Source organism: Mesoplodon bidens (assembly GCF_964165515.1).
Source record: "Mesoplodon bidens genome assembly, chromosome: 18".
NCBI lineage: Eukaryota > Metazoa > Chordata > Mammalia > Artiodactyla > Ziphiidae > Mesoplodon > Mesoplodon bidens.
This window is the reverse complement of record NC_138175.1, coordinates 55,333,231-55,352,577: the sequence shown is the minus strand read 5'-3', so window position 1 is coordinate 55,352,577 and position 19,347 is coordinate 55,333,231. Positions and strand designations below refer to the sequence as shown.

Below are 19,347 nucleotides of genomic sequence, written 5' to 3'. Positions count from 1 at the left end.
ACAGGTAGAGCATATCAGAAGTTTTCACATTCCCAATTTTTGCAATTCTCCATTGTTAACATCTTTGTATAATAATTATGTATTACTTTAGTATTATAAAAATGTCGATTTTAGAAAAGTTTTAGAAGAATACTGAATGATGTAGATGTTCATAATATAGTAAATATAAAGAGACTAGTCTCATTTTTCTTTTGTAAAAATATACTTACATGCATTTGAAATTTGGAGAATATATTGTTAACAGTGTTTGGCTCTTAGGTACAATATGGGTGATTTAAAATTTCTGTATTGTTTATATATGTTTTCTAATTTCTATACATTAAGAATTGTTTTCATAATTTCTTAATAATATTACATTCCCTTCAGGGATTAAATTTTAGCTGCATTCACCTGAGATGTCAAGCTCTGAAAGTAGAGTTACACATGTGGTCCAGAGAACTCAGAGCAGCCTGGGCAGCTCATTCTGGGATCCTGACTGATCAGTTTCAGGAATGAGCTGCTCAGACCTTGCCATGGCAGCATGTGTAGGTTCACAGAAGGACAAGATACTAGCATCTGAGGGCCTGGTTGCTGGGGCCCTCATGTCTAATTCTTTGCTGTAGAATATCTGCCCAGAATCCATCCTGTGACAGTGTGGGGGTGGGGGTGGGAGCACTAACCCAGGAATTAGGGCAGAGATGTTCAAATTTAAATATAGATCAAGTAAATAAATAAATATAGATCAGAAAGCTCATTTTATAAACCCAGAGCCCTGGGTCCCAGTCCCACAGGTTCTGGCTTAGGTCGTGGTGTGAGGCAGGAATCCCAGAGAAAACACTTGGAAACAGATCTGGAGTGTTCTTGGCTCATAAATATTATGCTGGCTGGCTCCCCTCAGTACACTTAGGTATTGTTTCAAATTACATTTGTGCAGAATAGCCTTCCTTGGAAACCCTTTCTAAAATAGCTCCTCCATTACAGCCTATATACTAGGCTTAATATTTCTCCACAGCATGTAACAGAACTGAAATTCTGATGTGTATTTATTTTACTCAGTCGCCTTCATTAGACTGTATGTTCCATGAAGGCCATGGCTTTGCCTGTTTTGTTCACTCATGTGTCTCCAGTGACAAAAACAGTGCCTGGCACAGTCTAGATGCTCAAAAAATATTTTTAAAGGAATGAATTACTCAACATAGAATTGGTATAGTATTCAACACAGATTGAATACTGCCACAGTCCTGTCTGGCAGATGTCCTTTTTCTCCCCCCCTCCCCAAAAGCAGGACTCGCCATCTGTAAACTGAACTAAATATCCTTACTATATCAAAGAAATAACTCTGGATAGAGACAAGAGAAGAAGAGCCCTACTGCTAGGAAAACTAAGAATTTGTTGCCAGTAGACCTTCTCAAAAAGAATTGATAAAGGAGACTCTGACAAAAAAGAAATAACAGAAGGAAACATATGAAACATATGTGACATCAGGAATGAAGAAAAAGGAAAGGAAAGGGTGAATATATCATCAAATATAATAGGCTATTCTCCTTTTGAGTTTTAAAAAGTATGTTGGATGGTTAAAAGCAAACATGACAAGTTTACCTGATATGGTTCTCAATTTGTATATAAGTGTCGAATATCATTTGCTGTTAGGGAATTGTAAAGTAAGGTCATCATTATATACTACCACACCCCTGATAGGATGGCTGGAATCAAATATGACAGTGCCAAGTGCTAGAAAAGACATGAAACAGCCGGAGCATTCATACACTGCTGGTGGGAATGTAAATTAGTACAGCCACTCTGGAAAAGTTGGCAGTTTCTTACAAAGTTAAACACAAGCGTAACAAATACATATGACTCCCGGGTATTTATCCCAAAGAAACAAATTCTTATGTTCACAGAAAATTGGGTACACAGATGTTCATAGATTTTTTTTTTTTTTTTTTTTTGCTGTACGCGGGCCTCTCAGTGTTGCGGCCTCTCCCGTTGCAGAGCACAGGCTCCGGACGCGCAGGCTCAGCAGCCACGGCCCACGGGCCCAGTCGCTCCGCGGCACGCGGGATCCTCCCAGACCAGGGCACGAACCCGTGTCCCCTGCATCAGCAGGCGGACTCTCAACCACTGCGCCACCAGGGAAGCCCATGTTCATAGATTTTTATTCAAAACAGTGAAACACCGGAAACAACCCAGACATCCATCAACAGCGAACAGATAAACAAACCCATGGTACAGCCATACAAAAGATGACTCATCAGTAACAAAAAGTAAAACTATTTATACACCCAACAAATTGGATGGATCTTAAGGGCAATTTGCTGAGGGAAATAAAGCCTATCTCAAAGGAAACACACTGTATGATTCCATTTTAATAGCATTCTTAAAATAACAAAGTTGGAGTGATGGATTGTGATCAGTGGTCACCATGGGTCAGGGTTGGGGGAGAGTGTAGCAGGAGGATGTTGTGTTGGTACAATGCTGCATCCTGACTGTGGTAGGGTTTACAGAAATCTACATATGAGATAAAATTTCTTAGAACTCTATATATCAAAAAACAAAACAAAACAAAACTCATACAAATTAGTGCATGCAAAAACTATTGAAATCCAAATAAGGTCTATAGTTTACTTAACAGTATTGTACCAATGTCATTTTATTGGTTTTGATGATGTATTATGGTTATGTAAGATAATATCACTGAAGAAGCTGAGTAAGGGTATTTGGGAACTTTGTATATTTTGTAATTTCTTGTAAGTCTAAAACTACTTCAAAACAAATTTTAGAAAAATCATTTTTAAGGTGTTTTTGTAAACTACTTAATGCTACTTATAAACTTGGATAAATACATCCAAACATGTTGAATTACATATATGAATATACTCCTTTTCCTTTTGAAAAACATAGACTGAAAGAGATGAATTTAGAGCCTAAGAAATGCAAGAGCAAATCATATAATGATATGAGGTGGGCACAGAACACTCCTGCATTGTATATAACATTAAAATTTAATGTATATAACATTAAAACCCTAAACACAAGGTGGGCTTGTGTTCAGAAGAGCCCACTTTAAAATTATGGAATTATTGATAATATGGTTCAAGGTATTGTGTCCCAAAATGGACATCAGGTGTACAATAAATTTAGATTTCTGAGAGAAAACTCAAGTATACATCATTTTCATGAGGCTTCTTTCCTTCAGTATTCTCTGATATTTTGCTAAAGTTACTCCACATTAGTGGGTTCATAAACTATTCTATTTCTGTATGAATTCATGAGAAGCAATGAGGCAGAATGTATCACCGAAATCCTGCCATATTCATTGTCATCTGAAAATTTTTCTCCAGCATGCATATGTGGCAACTATTGAGGTTTTATTTCTACGATCATCAAATTGCTACTATGAATGAGCTCACTGGTGATCTGTTATGATCACTGATGAGATAGGGTTTTTATTCCCACAGAAGGCTCTCCTAGTCTCTCCATTCATAAGATTTATCTTAGTACATACTTTTCAGACATATAATTACCTAGAAATGTTTCCTGAAGCCTTTTCTGCATTGTATGTATCAGAGCTTTTCCCTACATGTTAATTTAGACATATAGTGTGAGGTAACTTATCACTGAAGGCACTAGCACATTCTCTGCATTCATTAAATTTCACTCCTATGCACATTCCATAGTTTTCCAAGGGTGAAATCTAGCAACAGTCTAATCTACACTGACGATAGTCAAGTAGAGCACACTGATGTTTAATGAGTTCACTGAACTATCATGGTTTGTACCCTGAACAAGTTCACTTGTATATAATGAGTTCAGAGTCACTGCAAAGGATTATGTACCTTGACCTATACATTTCTCGTGTGTATTAACAAGGCTTGACAAATGAGAGAAAGGTTACCCCCAATTGCTGAATCCACAGAGTCTCTCTCTTTTATGAGTTTTCTGATGTAAAATGGGTGCAGAATTTGTGTTGAAGGCTTTCTCACATTAACTGCATACATACAGTTTGTCTCCTGTGTAAATTTTCTGGTGGGTAATGAGACCAATACCAATTATGAATAGAATTTTCCAGAGTCAGTACATATAAAGGTAGTTTATCCTGTGTGAAACCCTCTGATGTTGGACAAGGCATATTTTCTTCCTGTAGGTGTGACTATATTCATTGCTTTGTTAAGATTTATTTCCATTATGAGTTCTCTGATGTACAATGAGATTCCTCTTTGAGGAGAAGCCTTTTCCACATTCACTGCATACAAAAGGTTTCTCTCCTGTATGAGTTCGCTGATGAACGACTAGACGGCTTTTCACAGTGAAGCCTCTGCCACATTCATTGCAGGCATAAGGTTTCTCTCCAGTATGAATTTGCTGATGTAAAATGAGCTCTGTTTCCATGACAAAACCTTTTCCACATTCACTGCATATATAGGACTTCTCTCCCATATGAATTTGCTGGTGTACAATGAGATAGCGTTTCATTGTGAAGCCTTTTCCACACTCATTGCATGTAAAGGGTTTCTCTCCAGTATGAGTTCGCTGATGTACCACAAGATTGCTCTTAAAGGCAAACCCTTTTCCACATTTATTGCATATATAGGGCTTCTCTCCAGTGTGAGTTCGCTGATGTAACATCAGTCCACTATTCACGATGAAGCCTTTCCCACATTCGCTGCATCTATAAGGTTTCTCACCCGTATGCATTCGCTGATGCACAACAAGCCGACTCTTCAACGGGAAGCCTTTCCCACATTCACTGCAGATGTAGGGTTTCTCTCCAGTGTGAGTTCGTTGATGTATGATGAGCATGCTCTTCACGGTGAAGCCTTTTCCACATTCACCACATACGAAGGATTTCTCTACTGTATGATTTCTCTGATGTACAATCAGATTATTCTTCCTGGGAAAGCCTTTTCCACATTCATTACACACATACGGCTTCTCTCCTGTATGAGTTCGCTGATGTTCAATCAGACGACTCTTCATGGTGAAACCTTTCCCACATTCATTGCATATGTAGGGTTTCTCTCCTGTATGGTTTCGTTGGTGTATGATGACATAGTGCTTTGTGGTAAAGCCTTTCCCACATTCACTGCAGATGTAGGGTTTCTCTCCTGTATGAGTTCGCTGGTGTATAGTAAGCATGCTCTTCCCAGTGAAGCCTTTTCCGCATTCACTACATACGTAGCATTTCTCTCCAGTATGATTTCGCTGATGTACAATGAGATTACGCTTCCCTGGGAAGCCTTTTCCACAGTCACTGCATATGTAAGGTTTCTCTCCAGTGTGAGTTCGCTGGTGTTCAATCAGACGGCTCTTCATGGTGAAGACTTTTCCACAATCACCACATATAAAGGATTTCTCTCTCTTGTGAATTCTCTGATGTTCATTGAGCCTGGACTTTCGGGAGAATACTTTTGCACACATACTGCATCCATAAGGTTTCTCTCCTGTATGAACTCTCTGATGGTCAGTGAGCTGAGACTTCTTAACAAAGGCTTTCCCACATTCACTGCATATGTGGGCTTTCTCTGCGTTGTGAGTTCCTTGGTGCTTAATGACTTGGGACTTACTACTGATGGATTTTGCACTTACAGGGCATTGAACTGGAGAATGAAATTCTTCATGCTTACCATGCAGAAATGATTTCCCATCTCCGTTACATTTAGTAGAGTTCTTAATTTCATAGCTTTGGCCCTGGCTGACTAAACTTAAATGTGATTTCAAAGTTTTTATATAGAACTCAAACATATCATGATTTTGCCTGAAAGAGAAATGACTTTTGCTTTGAGGAACAGGATTTCCAAATGCATTATGTTCCTGGTATTGTTCTATACCTTTCAGCATTCTTTGATTTTCCCAGTCACCCTTCAGATGATTACCAACGTTGCCAGTTTCTAGGAAAGAAGAGAACAATGAGCCCTTTTTATTATTGTTTGGAATAAAATTGTTTTAAAAATTCCTTGGTTTTTTAAAAAAATGGCACTTTAGTGGCAACCCTATGATAACAGTGTAAAAGAAACGCCACGTATAAATGTTCCTTATTTCTTACACATGGTAAAAACACAGTAATATAAACAAACCAAAAGGAAAAAAGCAGTTAATGTACCAATAAGGTTAGGCAGTTGACAATCTATGTAGACTTGGCTTCTCTCTAAATAGGAAATTGAAAAACATGCAGAGGTAGTAAAATACATGCAAGTCTTTTTTTTTTTTTTCTTTTGGCCTCACTGTGCGGCTTGCAGGATCTTGGCTCCCTGAGTAGGGATCGAACCCAAGCCCACAGCAGTGAAAGCACGGAGTCTTAACCACTGGACCACCAGGGAATGGCCAAGCAAGTCACTGTTAGCAGCAAATGAGAGGGTATGGAGGAACAGAACTTGAAAAGACACAAGACCACAGAGGTGGAAGAGACAACTGATCCAAAATGATGAGGGTTGCATTTGTTCACTCCAAAACTATTTATTGAATGGCTCCCATGTGCAAGGCACTGTGTTGGCGTTTGGGATATATAAAATATGCCTTACTTACTTTCACTTCTCATAATTCCTGTTGGGGAAACCCAAATGAAAAAGAAGGAAAGAAAAAAAGTAGGGAGTTGGAGATTGCTAAATGTGGTTTGAAGGAGCAATGGAGATCGTGGCAAGCGGAGGAAATGAGGATATGTTGAATACTTGCATAAAGAAAAGGCAAAGTTGGGGCTTCCCTGGCGGTCCAGTGGTTAAGACTCCAGACTTCCAGTGCTTCCACTGCAGGGGGTGTGGATTCCATCCCTGGTAGGGGAACTAAGATCCTGCATGCCGCACAGCCAGAAAATTTTTTAAATGTTAAAAAAAAAGAAAGAAAGAAAGAAAGAAAAAGCAAGGTTAACTGATGGGGTCAGTGCGGAGAGTGGTCTTTGAAAGTGAGGCACCCAGGATTACTCTGCTAACTGTATGGCCTGAGCCAATGGTTTGGTAAAAGCATCTCCAGTTGTGATGAGGAAGAAGATTACTGAAATCCACATGTAGGAAAAAAAGTGTGCATTGTGGAACCTAAACTTTGAGATGATATTAGATGTGTAGTACAGAAATCAAGAAGCCAAGTGGAGGTATAAGTGGAGGAAACAATGTGGAAATAATATGTGCATACTATTCAAGAAAAGAGGACTGGATGTATTGGGAGGACATGTAGAATGAAAGATGATGATGGTACAGAACCAACGTCTTAGACATTCCAACACTCAGGAGTTTGGGGATTCTTTAAGCCCACTTAGAGGATCCAAATTCTGACTATAGAAATCAGGGAAATATGCATACTGAGGTGTATAGAATAAACGTATTTGTAACCTGGCAAGTAACTGTAAAGGACTGTAAACTGAGATAATCTCTTGCGTTGTAATCCTGTTCCTAAATTTGCTTCTGTAGACCACCATCAAACTAACTTTCCAAAAACATCAAACATATTAGTGGATAACTCATATAATCAAAACTCTAACCTTTAGTCTATCTGTGTCACGTTATCCTATGTTCCATTCATAGTGAAACAGGGCAACAATGACTGTTAGGAAATTTTGCAACTGGCCGTGTACCATGTAGTCATCTTCCGAAGCTAATGGAATATGGGAACTGTCGCCTTTTTCAATCACTTTCTGCATTCAGTAGAGAGGTCGTATCCAAATTTTCCCCATGTCAACGTCCCTAATAAACTCTTCACTTGCCACCAGCAGCATCTACTTCAGTAACTCTACACTTGCATCTAGGTTGGCAACAGGTTGTACTAAAGGACCAACTTCCTCCTTTAAGACCAGGTTGTGTCAGCTTTACCTTCAGGTTTTTTTTTTTTTAAGAACATCTGACTGTTCCTTATTATTGCTATCCTTCTGCCACCCAGGCAAATGGTAAGACAGCCTAGAGCTATAAAAATACAAAACCTACCAACCCTCCACTATGCTACCTCAATTACTCACATAGCAAATCCAAACAGTCATCCTGGCAAGAAAAGTGTACAACACCGTGAATATTCCATGGATTCATGTTTCCACTCCACTCCTCCTCCTGAAGAGACCTTCTAACACTGGCTTTCATTTGCCTGACTTCAGGCCACTCTTTTGATAGTCAATCCCATGGGCTTGCACATTTCTTATTTCATGCCTTCATTCCTAACTCATGGCATCATCTTCCTAATTCAAAATGTAGATACACCTTGTACATATCATGCTGTCATTCCCACTCTGACTGTATTACTATAAGCTCTATTTCCTCTGTTTTTCTAAAGTAATCCCTTTACTGTTTATTTGTACAGTTACCTTCAGTGAAGACTGAACCTCACCCAAAGAGAGGTCTGGCCCTTGCCCTTGGCTATTGGGAGGTGATCTCTAGGCCCCTGGAATGTCCTCCCTGATAGGAGTGTCTTTGTTTGCCTGGTGGCTTTGGCCACCAGACATTCTAACAATGTGATTTACGACATGGGCTTTGGGCCACACCATATCAGTTACAACCTTTGGAGGAAATGGAGACTATAGGTATTAGCCTGACTTCTGGAGGGGTGAAAGACATATTTCCATGTGGGAAATATGTGATTGAATCCCAATGAAAACTCTGGATACCAAAGGCTGAGCCTTTGGCTGGCAATACTCTGTGTATTATCACACATCATGGCTGGGAGGACATAATGCCGACCATGAGTCTGGAAGCACCACATTTGGACCCTTCCAAGAGTCCATATGACCCAAGAATTCCACTGCTAGATATATACCAAAGAAAAATGAAAACATATGTTCACAAAAAAGTTGTACATGAATGTTCATAGCAGCATAATTCAAAAAAGCCAAAAAGTGGATACCACCCAAATGTCCATCAATAGATAAATGAGTAAATAAAATGTGGTATATCCATACAATGGAATATTATTTGGCAATAAAAAGGAATGAATTACAGATACATGTTAGAACTTCTATGGAAGAATTTCAAAAACATTATGATAAATGAAAGAAGTCTTTCACAGTAGACCACATAGATTATGATTCTATTTATATTAAATATCCAGAACAGGCAAATCTACAGAGATAGAAAGGAGATTAGTGCTTGCCTAGGGCTGAAGGCTTAGGACGAAACTTTTATAAAGTGATGAAAATCTTCCAAAGTTGCTGTTGATAATGGTTACATAACTCTCTTAATATACTACAAAACAATGAATTGTATGCTTTAAGTTGGCAAATTGTAGCATATGTGAATTATCTCAGTAAAGCTGTTAAAAAAACAATATAATGGGAAAAACAAATGATTTAGGGAAATGAATACAGTGCTAACACCTAAGATGAGCCAAAGGAAAATCAGAAATAGCAAATGTATGAAGGAAGTAAACTGAAGGAGACATAAGCTGCGACTTAGGCAGCACTGATGTAGATGTAAAACAGTCTTTTCTAGTTAAAACAGTCAACAGCAGAGACCTCTAAGATGAGAACTCCATAGGCAGAGAATAACATTCAAGATAATACCAGCATGGACAGGGTAAGATGTGCAATATTAAAAGAGAATCTAACATTAAAATAGGATGGTGGAAAGGGCTTTTTTGTGGAGAGAAGATGATTCCTATTCCTCATGCAGGAACTCAGAAATCTTAGGCCAGTAAAAGATCTAGAACATCTAGAACTCAAAGTATAGACAACAGTAAGGGAGATAGCAATTTGGAGTCTCAGCCAGAAAACAGATAGAGCTTAATTCATGAGACTGAAGGAAATTTTTGAGAAAATGGAAAGCAATACCTTTGAAGAACCTCAGAATGGTGGGCGGGGGGGTAGTGCAGTGGAGAAACTAAGGAGCTGGCTTGATGCACAGTCATAGACTAGGTTACTGTGAGGGCGCAAAATACAAGGTGCAGTTGGATGTCAGGAAGGGAAGTCTGTCTTTCTCAGTGGGGCAGGAGAGTGCGGTAGTCAGAAAACAGTGATGAATTCAAAGATCTCTCCTTAGAGCAAGGCCTGGAATTTCATAGCCAGGGAGGTGGAAGGGATTTGTGACAGGGTTCAAAGAAGAGGGTTACAGAATCCAAGGAAGAAGAAAACGAGGCAAACAAACAAAAATCAAGATGTAAAATAAAATCAGCAAGGAACAGATCTCAGAAGAGAAAAAATGGGTATATTTACCTCTCAAGACCTAAAAGTTCTTTTATGGGGAAAGAGATACACGGAGGCACGGTATCCTCAGATGCCCTCCCAGCCTTCTCACACTGACTGACTATGATGTCTGCAGTTACCCAGCTGATCCTCACTCACCTGGACAGGTTTGACTGTGGATTTCATCCTCTATCATCCACGGTTCTTCCCCTCGTTCCAACTTGGACAGTGCATCTGGCTTGCTGAGCCGATACCCTGTTCATGGGAAACGATAGAAGACTGAGACTCACTGAACTGGGCTGGGGTCTGTGGGGATGGGAGAATGTTACATTTGAGGGACCGGTTTTCACATCTGCCAAGCAGAGGCTTTTCACTCAGGAGAGACTCATGGGATATTGTGATATAATAATATATATTTGGTCTCCGCCCCCAGTTACTGGCACAGAGCTTCTAAAGCCCTTGTGGGGACTTCCCTGGTGGTCCAGTGGTTAAGACTCTGTTCTTTCACTGCAGGGGGCATGGGTTTGATCCCTGGTCAGGGAACTAAGATGGCGTGTGGCACAACCAAAAAATAAAAATAGGGACTTCCCTTGTGGCACAGTGGTTAAGAATCCACCTGCCAATGCAGGGAACACGGGTTCGAGCCCTGGTCCTGGAAGATCTCACATGCTGTGGAGCAACTAAGCCCACGTGCCACAACTACTGAGCCTGCGCTCTAGAGCCCACGAGCCACAACCACTGAGCCCGCAAGCCACAACTACTGAAGCCCATGTGCCCTAGAGCCCACGTGCAGCAACTACTAAGCCCACATGCCTAGAGCCTGTGTTCCAAAATAAGAGAAGCCACCGCAATGAGAAACCCACGCACCGCAACGAAGAGTAGCCCCCGCTTGCCGCAACTAGAGAAAAGCCCGCATGCAGCAACAAAGACCCAACACAAACAAAAATAAATAAAATTTTAAAATAAATAAATAAATAATAAAAATAAAATAAAGCCCTTGTAATTTCCTATGTGATGGGCTGTCAGGAACCTCTTCTGTTACATCATTTGGTTTAAGTTCCAGTTCCTGACACAAGAACTTCTAGCACCTTTGGTGTCCAGAGTGATGGGTGTCTTCTGTGTGCTAATGAAATGACTGGTGGCTGGGGATCCCTAGAGAGCTTCAGGGTGGAGGCTGGCTGCCAGAAAGACCAAGGCGTGAGTAGAAGGTTGGAAATTTCAACCCTAACTCCCTAACCCCTCCATGCGGAGGGAAGGGGCTGGAGATTGAGTTAATCACCCATGGTAAATGACTTAAGAAATCACGCTTACACAATGAAATCATCACAAAAACTCCTAAGAAACCAGGTTGGGGGAGCTTCCGGGTTGGTGATCACATCAAGGTGACACACTTGGAGCGGGCATGGAAGGCCCACACTCCTTCCCCCATACCTCACCGTGGGCACCTCTTCCATTTGGCTATTATCCTTTATAATAAACTGGTAATGGTAAGTAAAGTGCTTTCCTGAGTTCTGTGAGCCGTTCTAGCAAATTACCAAACCTGAGGGGTGGGGAGTGGGAATGCCCAATTTAAGGTCAAGTCGGACAGAAGTGTGGGTACCCTGGGTACCCAATATGTTCAACTAGTGTCTGAAGTGAGGGCACTCCTGCGGGACTGAGTCCGTAAGCCTGTGGGATCTGAGGCTGACTCTGGGTGTTAGTGTCAGAAAAGGAGTGAGTTTCGGGACACCCAGCCCATACCTGGAGAGGAGAATTGGTTTGGGGGATAGAAAAAACCCCACACATTTGGTGTCAGCAGTGTTGGTAGGAAAAACAACTCATGGCACATTGTATACACCCTTGTATCAGGAGCCAGAGGAGGCACTGAGAATCTGCCATTAGGGCACTGCAGTGACTTCCAAGTGTAAGCAGCTGAGGAAGGAAACCCCACTGACTGGAGACCCTTTGAGGGACTCAGGGGAGCCATCCTCACCCACGGACAGCAGGTTGCTATAGTTCTCCAGCATCACATCCCGGTACAGGTCCTTCTGAGGAGGGGCCAGGAGCTGCCACTCCTCCCACGTGAAGTCCACGGCCACATCCTTGAATGACAGGGTTTCCTGTAATAACAGAGTCCTGTTTAATGCGAGTGTTTCTCTTTGACTGACTCATAAGGAATATAAAGGAAGCTGTCCTGCTCATATTTCTATGATTTTGACACCAATTCCGATGTGTACATTTTTTTTTTTTTTTTTTTTTGCGGTAGGCGGGCCTCTCACTGTTGTGGCCTCTCCCCTTGCAGAGCACAGGCTCCGGACGCGCAGGCTCAGCAGCCATGGCTCACGGGCCTAGCCGCTCTGCGGCATGTGGGATCTTCCCAGACCGGGGCACGAACCCGTGTCCCCTGCATCGGCAGGCGGACTCTCAACCACTGCGCCACCAGGGAAGCCCCCGATGTGTACATTTTTTTAAACACATCACCAAGCAATTCTCTGACACCAGCTGTATGTCCTACAATTCAATTCTGACATGATTGACCTGAAGAGAGCATCACATGCCACAGGGTAAGAGCCCAGTTCCATGAGACCCCACCTCCACCCCACTCCAGATGCCAAATGCAAGTCTAGGTTGCCACCTGTGCTCCTGACTAACCAGCTATAGATTGGAGGTTCCAGTGAGCCCCTCCTTGGGTTTGATTAATTTGCTGGAGCAGCCCAGAGAGCTTGGGAAAATAGTTTACTTACTGCTCACCAGTTTATTATAAAAGCATATGATAAAGGATACAGATTTCATCCAGATTCAAGAGCTGCTCAAGGCAAGGTATGTGGAAAGGAGTTTGGAGCTTCCGTGCCCTCTCCTGGTGCCCCTCCAGCACCTCCATGTGTTCACCAGCCCAGAAGCTCTCTAAACCCCATACCTTTGGGATTTTTATGGAGGCTTCATTACGTAGGAGTGATTGATCATTAACTCTATTTCTAGCCCCTCCCTCTTCTGTGGATAATGGGGAATGGAATAGAAGTTTCCAAGCTTCTGATCATGGCTTGGTCTTTCTGGTAACCAGGTCCCATTCAGGAGCCCTTCAAGTGTTGCCTCATCAGAAAGAAAGGCACTCCTATCACCCAGGAAATTCCAAGGGATTTAGGAACTCTGTATCAGAAACCAGGATCAAAGACCAAATTTTATAACAAAATATGCTCTTAGTACTCTTTTTAAAAAAATTTTATTGAAATATAGTTGATTTACAATGTTGTGTTAATTTCTGCTGTACAGCAAAGTGATTCAGTTATATATATATACTTTTGCATATTCTTTTCCATTATGGTTTATCACAAGATACTGAATATAGTTCCCTGTGCTACACAGTAGGACCTTGTTGTTTATCCATTTTAAATAGAATAGTTTGCATCTGCTAATCCCACACTCCTACTCCATCCCTCCATCACCCCCAGTCCCCCTTGTAAACCATAAGTCTGTTCTCTATGCCTGTGACTCTGTTTCTGTTTTGTAGAGAAGTTCACTTGTGTTATATTTTAGATTCCACATATAAGTGAAGTTGTATGGGAGCTCGTAGTACTCTTATTATTTAGGAAATTACAAGGATTTTAGGGGCTCTGTGCTAGGAATTGGGGTCAAAGACCAGAAGATTCTCAGAGCACCCCTATTTATAAGGTTTTTAGGAGCTCTATGTCAGGAACTAGGGGCAGAGACCAATGTGTATATTTCTTATTATTTCACAAAAGGCTAACATCATATTAGATACACTGAAAATATAACGAGTGAACTGGAAAATGCATTTAAAAAATAACTAAAGATGAAGCAGACACAGAAAGAGATAGAAAATATAAAGGAGAGTTTACTAAATATGGAGAATACAGTGAGGTCTAACATAGGCCTCTACGTAGTTTTTGAAAGAGATTATAGAGAAACAGAGAAGTGATATGAAGATCTCAGGAATTAAGAAAATTTTAGAACTGATTAAACATCCTGTAACTCAGACTTAGCCAGCCAGCAAAGCCAAGCAGGAAATCTGCTTCTAGATGAGTGAGACTGAAACTATAGACCATCACTTGCAAAAGTCAGATTCGGAAACCAACCAGAAAGAAAAGACTTGGGCTTCCCTGGTGGCGCAGTGGTTAAGAATCCGCCTGCCAATGCAGGGGACACTGGTTCAAACCCTGGTCCAGGAAGATCCCACATGCTGTGGAGCAACTAAGCCCGTGTGCCACAACTACTGAGCCTGAGCTCTAGAGCCCTCGAGCCACAACTACTGAGCCCACGTGTTACACCTACTGAAGCCTGCACGCCTAGAGCCCGTGCTCCACAACAAGAGAAGCCACTGCAATGAGAAGCCTGCGTGCCGCAACGAAGAGTAGTCCCCACTCGCTGCAACTAGAGAAAGCCCACGTTTAGCAACAAAGACCCGATGCAGCCAAAAATAAATAAATTTAATAAATTTTTTAAAAAGTGATGAGGAAATGATTAAAAAAAAGAAAGAAAGAAAAAAGAAAAGACTCATTACCATCAAAAGAAAGACAAAATTGATGAAATGAAAACAACAGAAGCCAGAAAAATGTTGTGATGAATATATATTTGGCCTTTGCCCCTGGTTCCTGGAACACAGTTCCAAAAAACCGTGGGCTCTCTAGGGTGATAAGAATATCTTTTGTGTGCTCATGAGATGACTGGTGCCTGGTCCCCAGAAAGACCCCTAACCTCCAGGGAGGGAACTGGCATTGAGGGTTGAGTTTAGTCCCCAATAGCCAGTGATTTAATCAATTTGTGCCTACATCAGAAAACCACCATAAAAACCCCTAAAACATCAGGTTCAGAGAGCTTCTGGGTTGGTGAACACATAGAGGTGCTGGCGGGGTGGTGCTCCCAGGGAGGAACTTCCACGCCCCTTCCCCCATACCTCGCACTATGCATCTCTTCCATCTGGCTATTCCTGAGTTGTAGCCTTTAGAATAAACCAGTGAATGTACCTAAAGAGCTTTCCTGAGTTCTGTGAGTCATTCTAGTGAATTACCAAACCTGAGCAGGGGGTTGTGGGTACCCCCGGATTTAGAGCTTGTCATCAGAAGCTTAGGTAACAGTCTGGGACTCTTGACAGGCACCTAAAGTGGGGGCAGTCTTGTGGGACTGAGCTATTACGTTGTGGGATCTGACGCTAACTCCAGGTAGTTAGTGACAGGATTGAGTTGAATTGTAGGACACCCAGTTGGTGTCTGGAGAGTCACAGAATCAGGTGTGAGGAACATACCCCTACATTTGGTGTTAGAAGTGCTCTGGATAACAACAGTTCAGCAGTGTGGAATGTCTTCAATGTCCTGATCCTGTGGCCATGCAGCCTAGGCCCAAATGCCATCAGGGAATGAAATGAGACCTGCTTGTCAACTGAGATGCCAGATGAGGGGAAATCTGATGAGATCATCTATCCCTGTGTTCTTGCAGAGATTACATCATAGAAAAGAGAGTTACCTGGTTAAGCAAATTCTTTTCTTTTTCTTTTTTAAAAGAGGTGGCAAATTCTTAACACTGCTGATCTTACCACCTTCTGAATTTTTTCACGTGAGATGTAGATCCATTTGGAAAAATGAAAACTTAGGTTCCTACCTAATTTCACACTCAAAAATAGTTTTTCTCCTGTTTAGAGTCCTAGCCATAAAACAAAAGAATCTGTGAAAGGAATAGAGACACATATGAATTATGTTCATGTCACAAACCAAAAACCATAAAAGAAAATAAGTAGCAAACTTTATAAGAGGAAAAATTAAAATGTCTGCATTGAAAAAGTTACCATGGATAAAGCTGAAAGAAAAGTGACAAGCTGGGAAAATATTTTTTATAAACAAAAGAAAGAATCAGTATGTAGTGGATAGGCATGACTCCTATTAATCAGTAAGAAAAAAAGTCATTTTGTTAATGTAAAAGTGATAAGGACAGGCACATAACAAGAGAAGAAGAATCCAACTGGCCAATAAATATACAAGATGGATTTCAACCTTACCTATGATGAGGTAAATGCAAAATAAGGTAAAAGAATAAACATTGGACCATTCAGATTGATGAAATTATACAATTTGATAATGTCCTATTATGAAGTACTGGCAAAGATTTAAGGCATGGATGATCTCACACATCACTTACTGTGTAGCAGGCATGAAAAGGAGCAGGACCCTATGGGGCCTCCCCAGGACGGATAGACACACACACACACACACACACACCACACACCACCATGTCCTCAGCCTGCCTTTTGTCTGCAGAAAAACTTTAAAGAATAAATTTAATCAGAGAAGTGAGAAAATGCAGACACAAATGAAAACAGTCCAACAAGACCAAATAATAATAGTTTAGTCATTAAACAAAGTCAAGGACATTTAGTTCCTCTTCCAGGGCTACAGATAATATTCTGAGCCATATCCTTTGAGCTGTTTTGTAGATACTGAAACCCTCACCAGTTGGAAGAAGTTAACTACATGATGACCAGACTGTAGCCATGACATAAGCTGCCAAAATTCCAAGAACTGGCTTCAAGGAAACGGGAACAAACCAACCGTGGAACTAAAGATTAACTGTACTCAACACAATCAAGATGACGCTGATCAGACCATGGCATGACCAATTTCAAGATGACAGCCAGAGCTGACTATGCTGTTTCTGCATGTAGCCCCCTCCCTCTGCCTATACAGCCCTGAAACTCCCCTTTAAAAGCTCTGGCCCACTGACTGGCAGTGGGGAGTTGGCCCCTGGACACGAGTCCACCCTCTTACCCAGTTGCCAGCCTCTGGAACAAAACAAACTTTCCTTTGCACCAACCTTGCCTCTAGAGTTATTGGCTTTCAAGCAGTGAGCAGCCAGACCCGACTTTTGGTAACAGACACTCATCTAAATGCTTTACATAGTTTGACTCATTTCTTTGAGTACAATTATAGACAAATGGAATTTTATACAGCTAATATTCACAAAACAATTGCAGTCATTATTCTATTAGATGCTTAAGTTACACTATCTCAGGCCAAAGGGATGTTCTTTAGAGTATAATTCCACTGATGCACAAAACATAACAGACGTATTTATGTACACAGATATGTACATGAACCCACATGCATTTATAAATAGGCACACATCTACAGGTGCACACACAGAGTCAGTAACAGTTACACATTATGTTCCAACACTAGTCATTTACTAAGAATCATATAAACACTATGTTCTTGATCCTACTTTGCCATGGCGTTGGAGTTTATCTTCAAATTTTATTTCTCTCTAGATACTGAACTGATTTTTTTTTTTTACAGGCCTCTACAAATCCATTAAGGAATAAAGGAGAGAATAAAACAAGACATGAGTCACCTGGGCCTGGATCATATTCTTCTGTTCTCTGAAAATAGCTGGCAACGCAGAGGCTCTGTCTTTGTCTCTTCTGGATATACCAAAATTTCTAGTTAGATATAACAGTCGCCAAAGTATCCCCAGAAATAACAATATCTAGGTCCTGGAAACTCCTCTTTCTTCATTCATATCTTGTCTCTTGTTAGCACCTGCGGGTTGAAAAGCAAAATTACTTCTGGAATTGTATTCCTTCTTCCTGTGTGCTCACCTTAACACGTGGTCCCCAGTATTTCTGTCTCTTCATTTGATTCCCCAGAGAATTTCACACCTTGGGCCAATGAAACCTAACTCCCTGAATATATGGAAGTAGCATGAATTTGAAAGGGAAAGTGGCAAAGGAGAATCAGCACAGTACTATATTTCAGTGGCAGGTAATCTTCAGACAATTATAGAAATGAGGCCATTTGGGCAGTGAGAAACTGTAAATTCTTCCTTTAAACTTTGAGGCCCTCAAGCCTCTTTAAAACTCTTCATATCCCCTGTTTACATACACATTTTAATATGAGGGACAATGAACACATGAAAAAAAGAAGAGAGAGAAAAGGAATATGAGCCATAAATACAAATTTAAAAAACAATTCAAAAATATAAATACCGGGACAGGAGCAGCCTTTAAATGTTCACATATAGAACCTGAAATGAAATATGCAGTCAACCTGCAGGAGGAATGATAAAAACAAAACTTAAATTAAAAGATTACTAAATTGAAATATGCTGAATTGTTTTTCCCCCAAACTTTCATTTCTTTGGGTTCAAAAGGAAGGGGTGCTGTAGGGAGCCAACAGGGATCAGAAAATTTGTGGTGGGGCAGGGACTTGGACCTGAAGCTTTCAGGGAATGTTAACTAACGTTCACCAAGTCTGTCCCAGCAGCCAAAGTCGGGCTCAACCCACGCACCCACCAGGGCTCCTGAGCCTCCGAGCCTTCTGCTCTCACACATCCCTGCACGAAAGACAGTGCCCATTACCCCACCGGATTAATACCAAACCAGGTCAGATACACACGTACACTGACCTCCCTTAACGGTTCCTCGACCTTTGAGCCCCAAATTATCCGAGAACCCAAACAGGTCTCCGCATTCATTGACGAACCCCACGCCACCAGTTGTCAATCACCCCCGAAGACCTTAAACCCTGACCTCAGGACTCTCGGTAGTTGATCTGTTCAGACCTTTAATCGCTGACCACCAGAGCCCCCCATGATTGACCCCAAAGACACCCCGATCATAGACATTGTACTAACTCCTCTATGCTCCCTGCAAAAACAAAACCAAACCACCATGCGCCCTTGCGCTACCTTCCCAGACTCAAAGGAGCCACAGCCCACCTAAAGGCCGACAGACCGCCCCCATCCCCGCCTTTTTTACAGCCAGACCCACATACCCACCTGGTTCTCTCCTGAACCTGCAGCGACCTCTTCAGGGCCTAACTTTATCCCCCAAACTCCTTTTACTTCTGGTCCCCTCGCCCAGCCCCCTCTCCCGAGACCAACCGACAACGGTCAGGGGCATTTCTACCGCGTTTCTATGGTGAACGGATTGGGGGCTTCCGGCTTTTCCTTATGAGGTAATACGTCCGCGCCGCCACCACCGACTCGGCGCCGTGGGGTCGCCATCTTTGCACACCTGACGTACAGTAGGCGTGACGGCTGCTGAGAGACCACGGCTGAAAACTCTCCTGTTTCCTGGTACCTCAAAGGAAAATGGGGAGATTTTAAGAGGCTCGAGCTCATACAAGGCAAACATGACGTGGGGGTAAATTCGTTTGAGTGGACAGGGCCCGCTTGTGGACGGTGAACGGCGCAAATTTTTCAAAGGCCGGAGCCCATGAAGACCGAAAGGGCGCAGGAGTACATTCTGAGCGGCTGTTACGCTGACGTCTCGGCTCCGTGGGAAATTAAAATTGGTT

The 19,347-nt window shown here is 41.7% G+C and overlaps 2 protein-coding genes across 5 annotated transcripts in view; both read right to left on the bottom strand.

Annotated features, from left to right (window-relative positions):
- Positions 1-19,347, bottom strand: part of LOC308605916 (uncharacterized protein) — a 90,643-nt gene that overhangs the window by 42,763 nt on the left and 28,533 nt on the right. The gene's annotated exons all lie outside the window — the stretch shown is intronic.
- Positions 1,767-19,033, bottom strand: LOC308605919 (uncharacterized protein). Of its 2 annotated transcripts, XM_081216277.1 has the most exons (6): positions 18,827-19,033; positions 18,036-18,096; positions 17,402-17,589; positions 12,039-12,165; positions 10,226-10,321; positions 1,767-5,867 (listed from the first exon to the last, which is right to left on the bottom strand). In XM_081216277.1, exons 3-6 carry the CDS (start codon positions 17,414-17,416, stop codon positions 4,147-4,149), a joined length of 1,959 nt encoding a protein of 652 aa, XP_081072403.1. In that variant the 5' UTR covers positions 17,417-17,589; positions 18,036-18,096; positions 18,827-19,033; the 3' UTR covers positions 1,767-4,146. The 2 variants fall into 2 exon arrangements, with proteins under 2 accessions (XP_081072403.1, XP_081072404.1); XM_081216278.1 differs by lacking the exon at positions 18,036-18,096.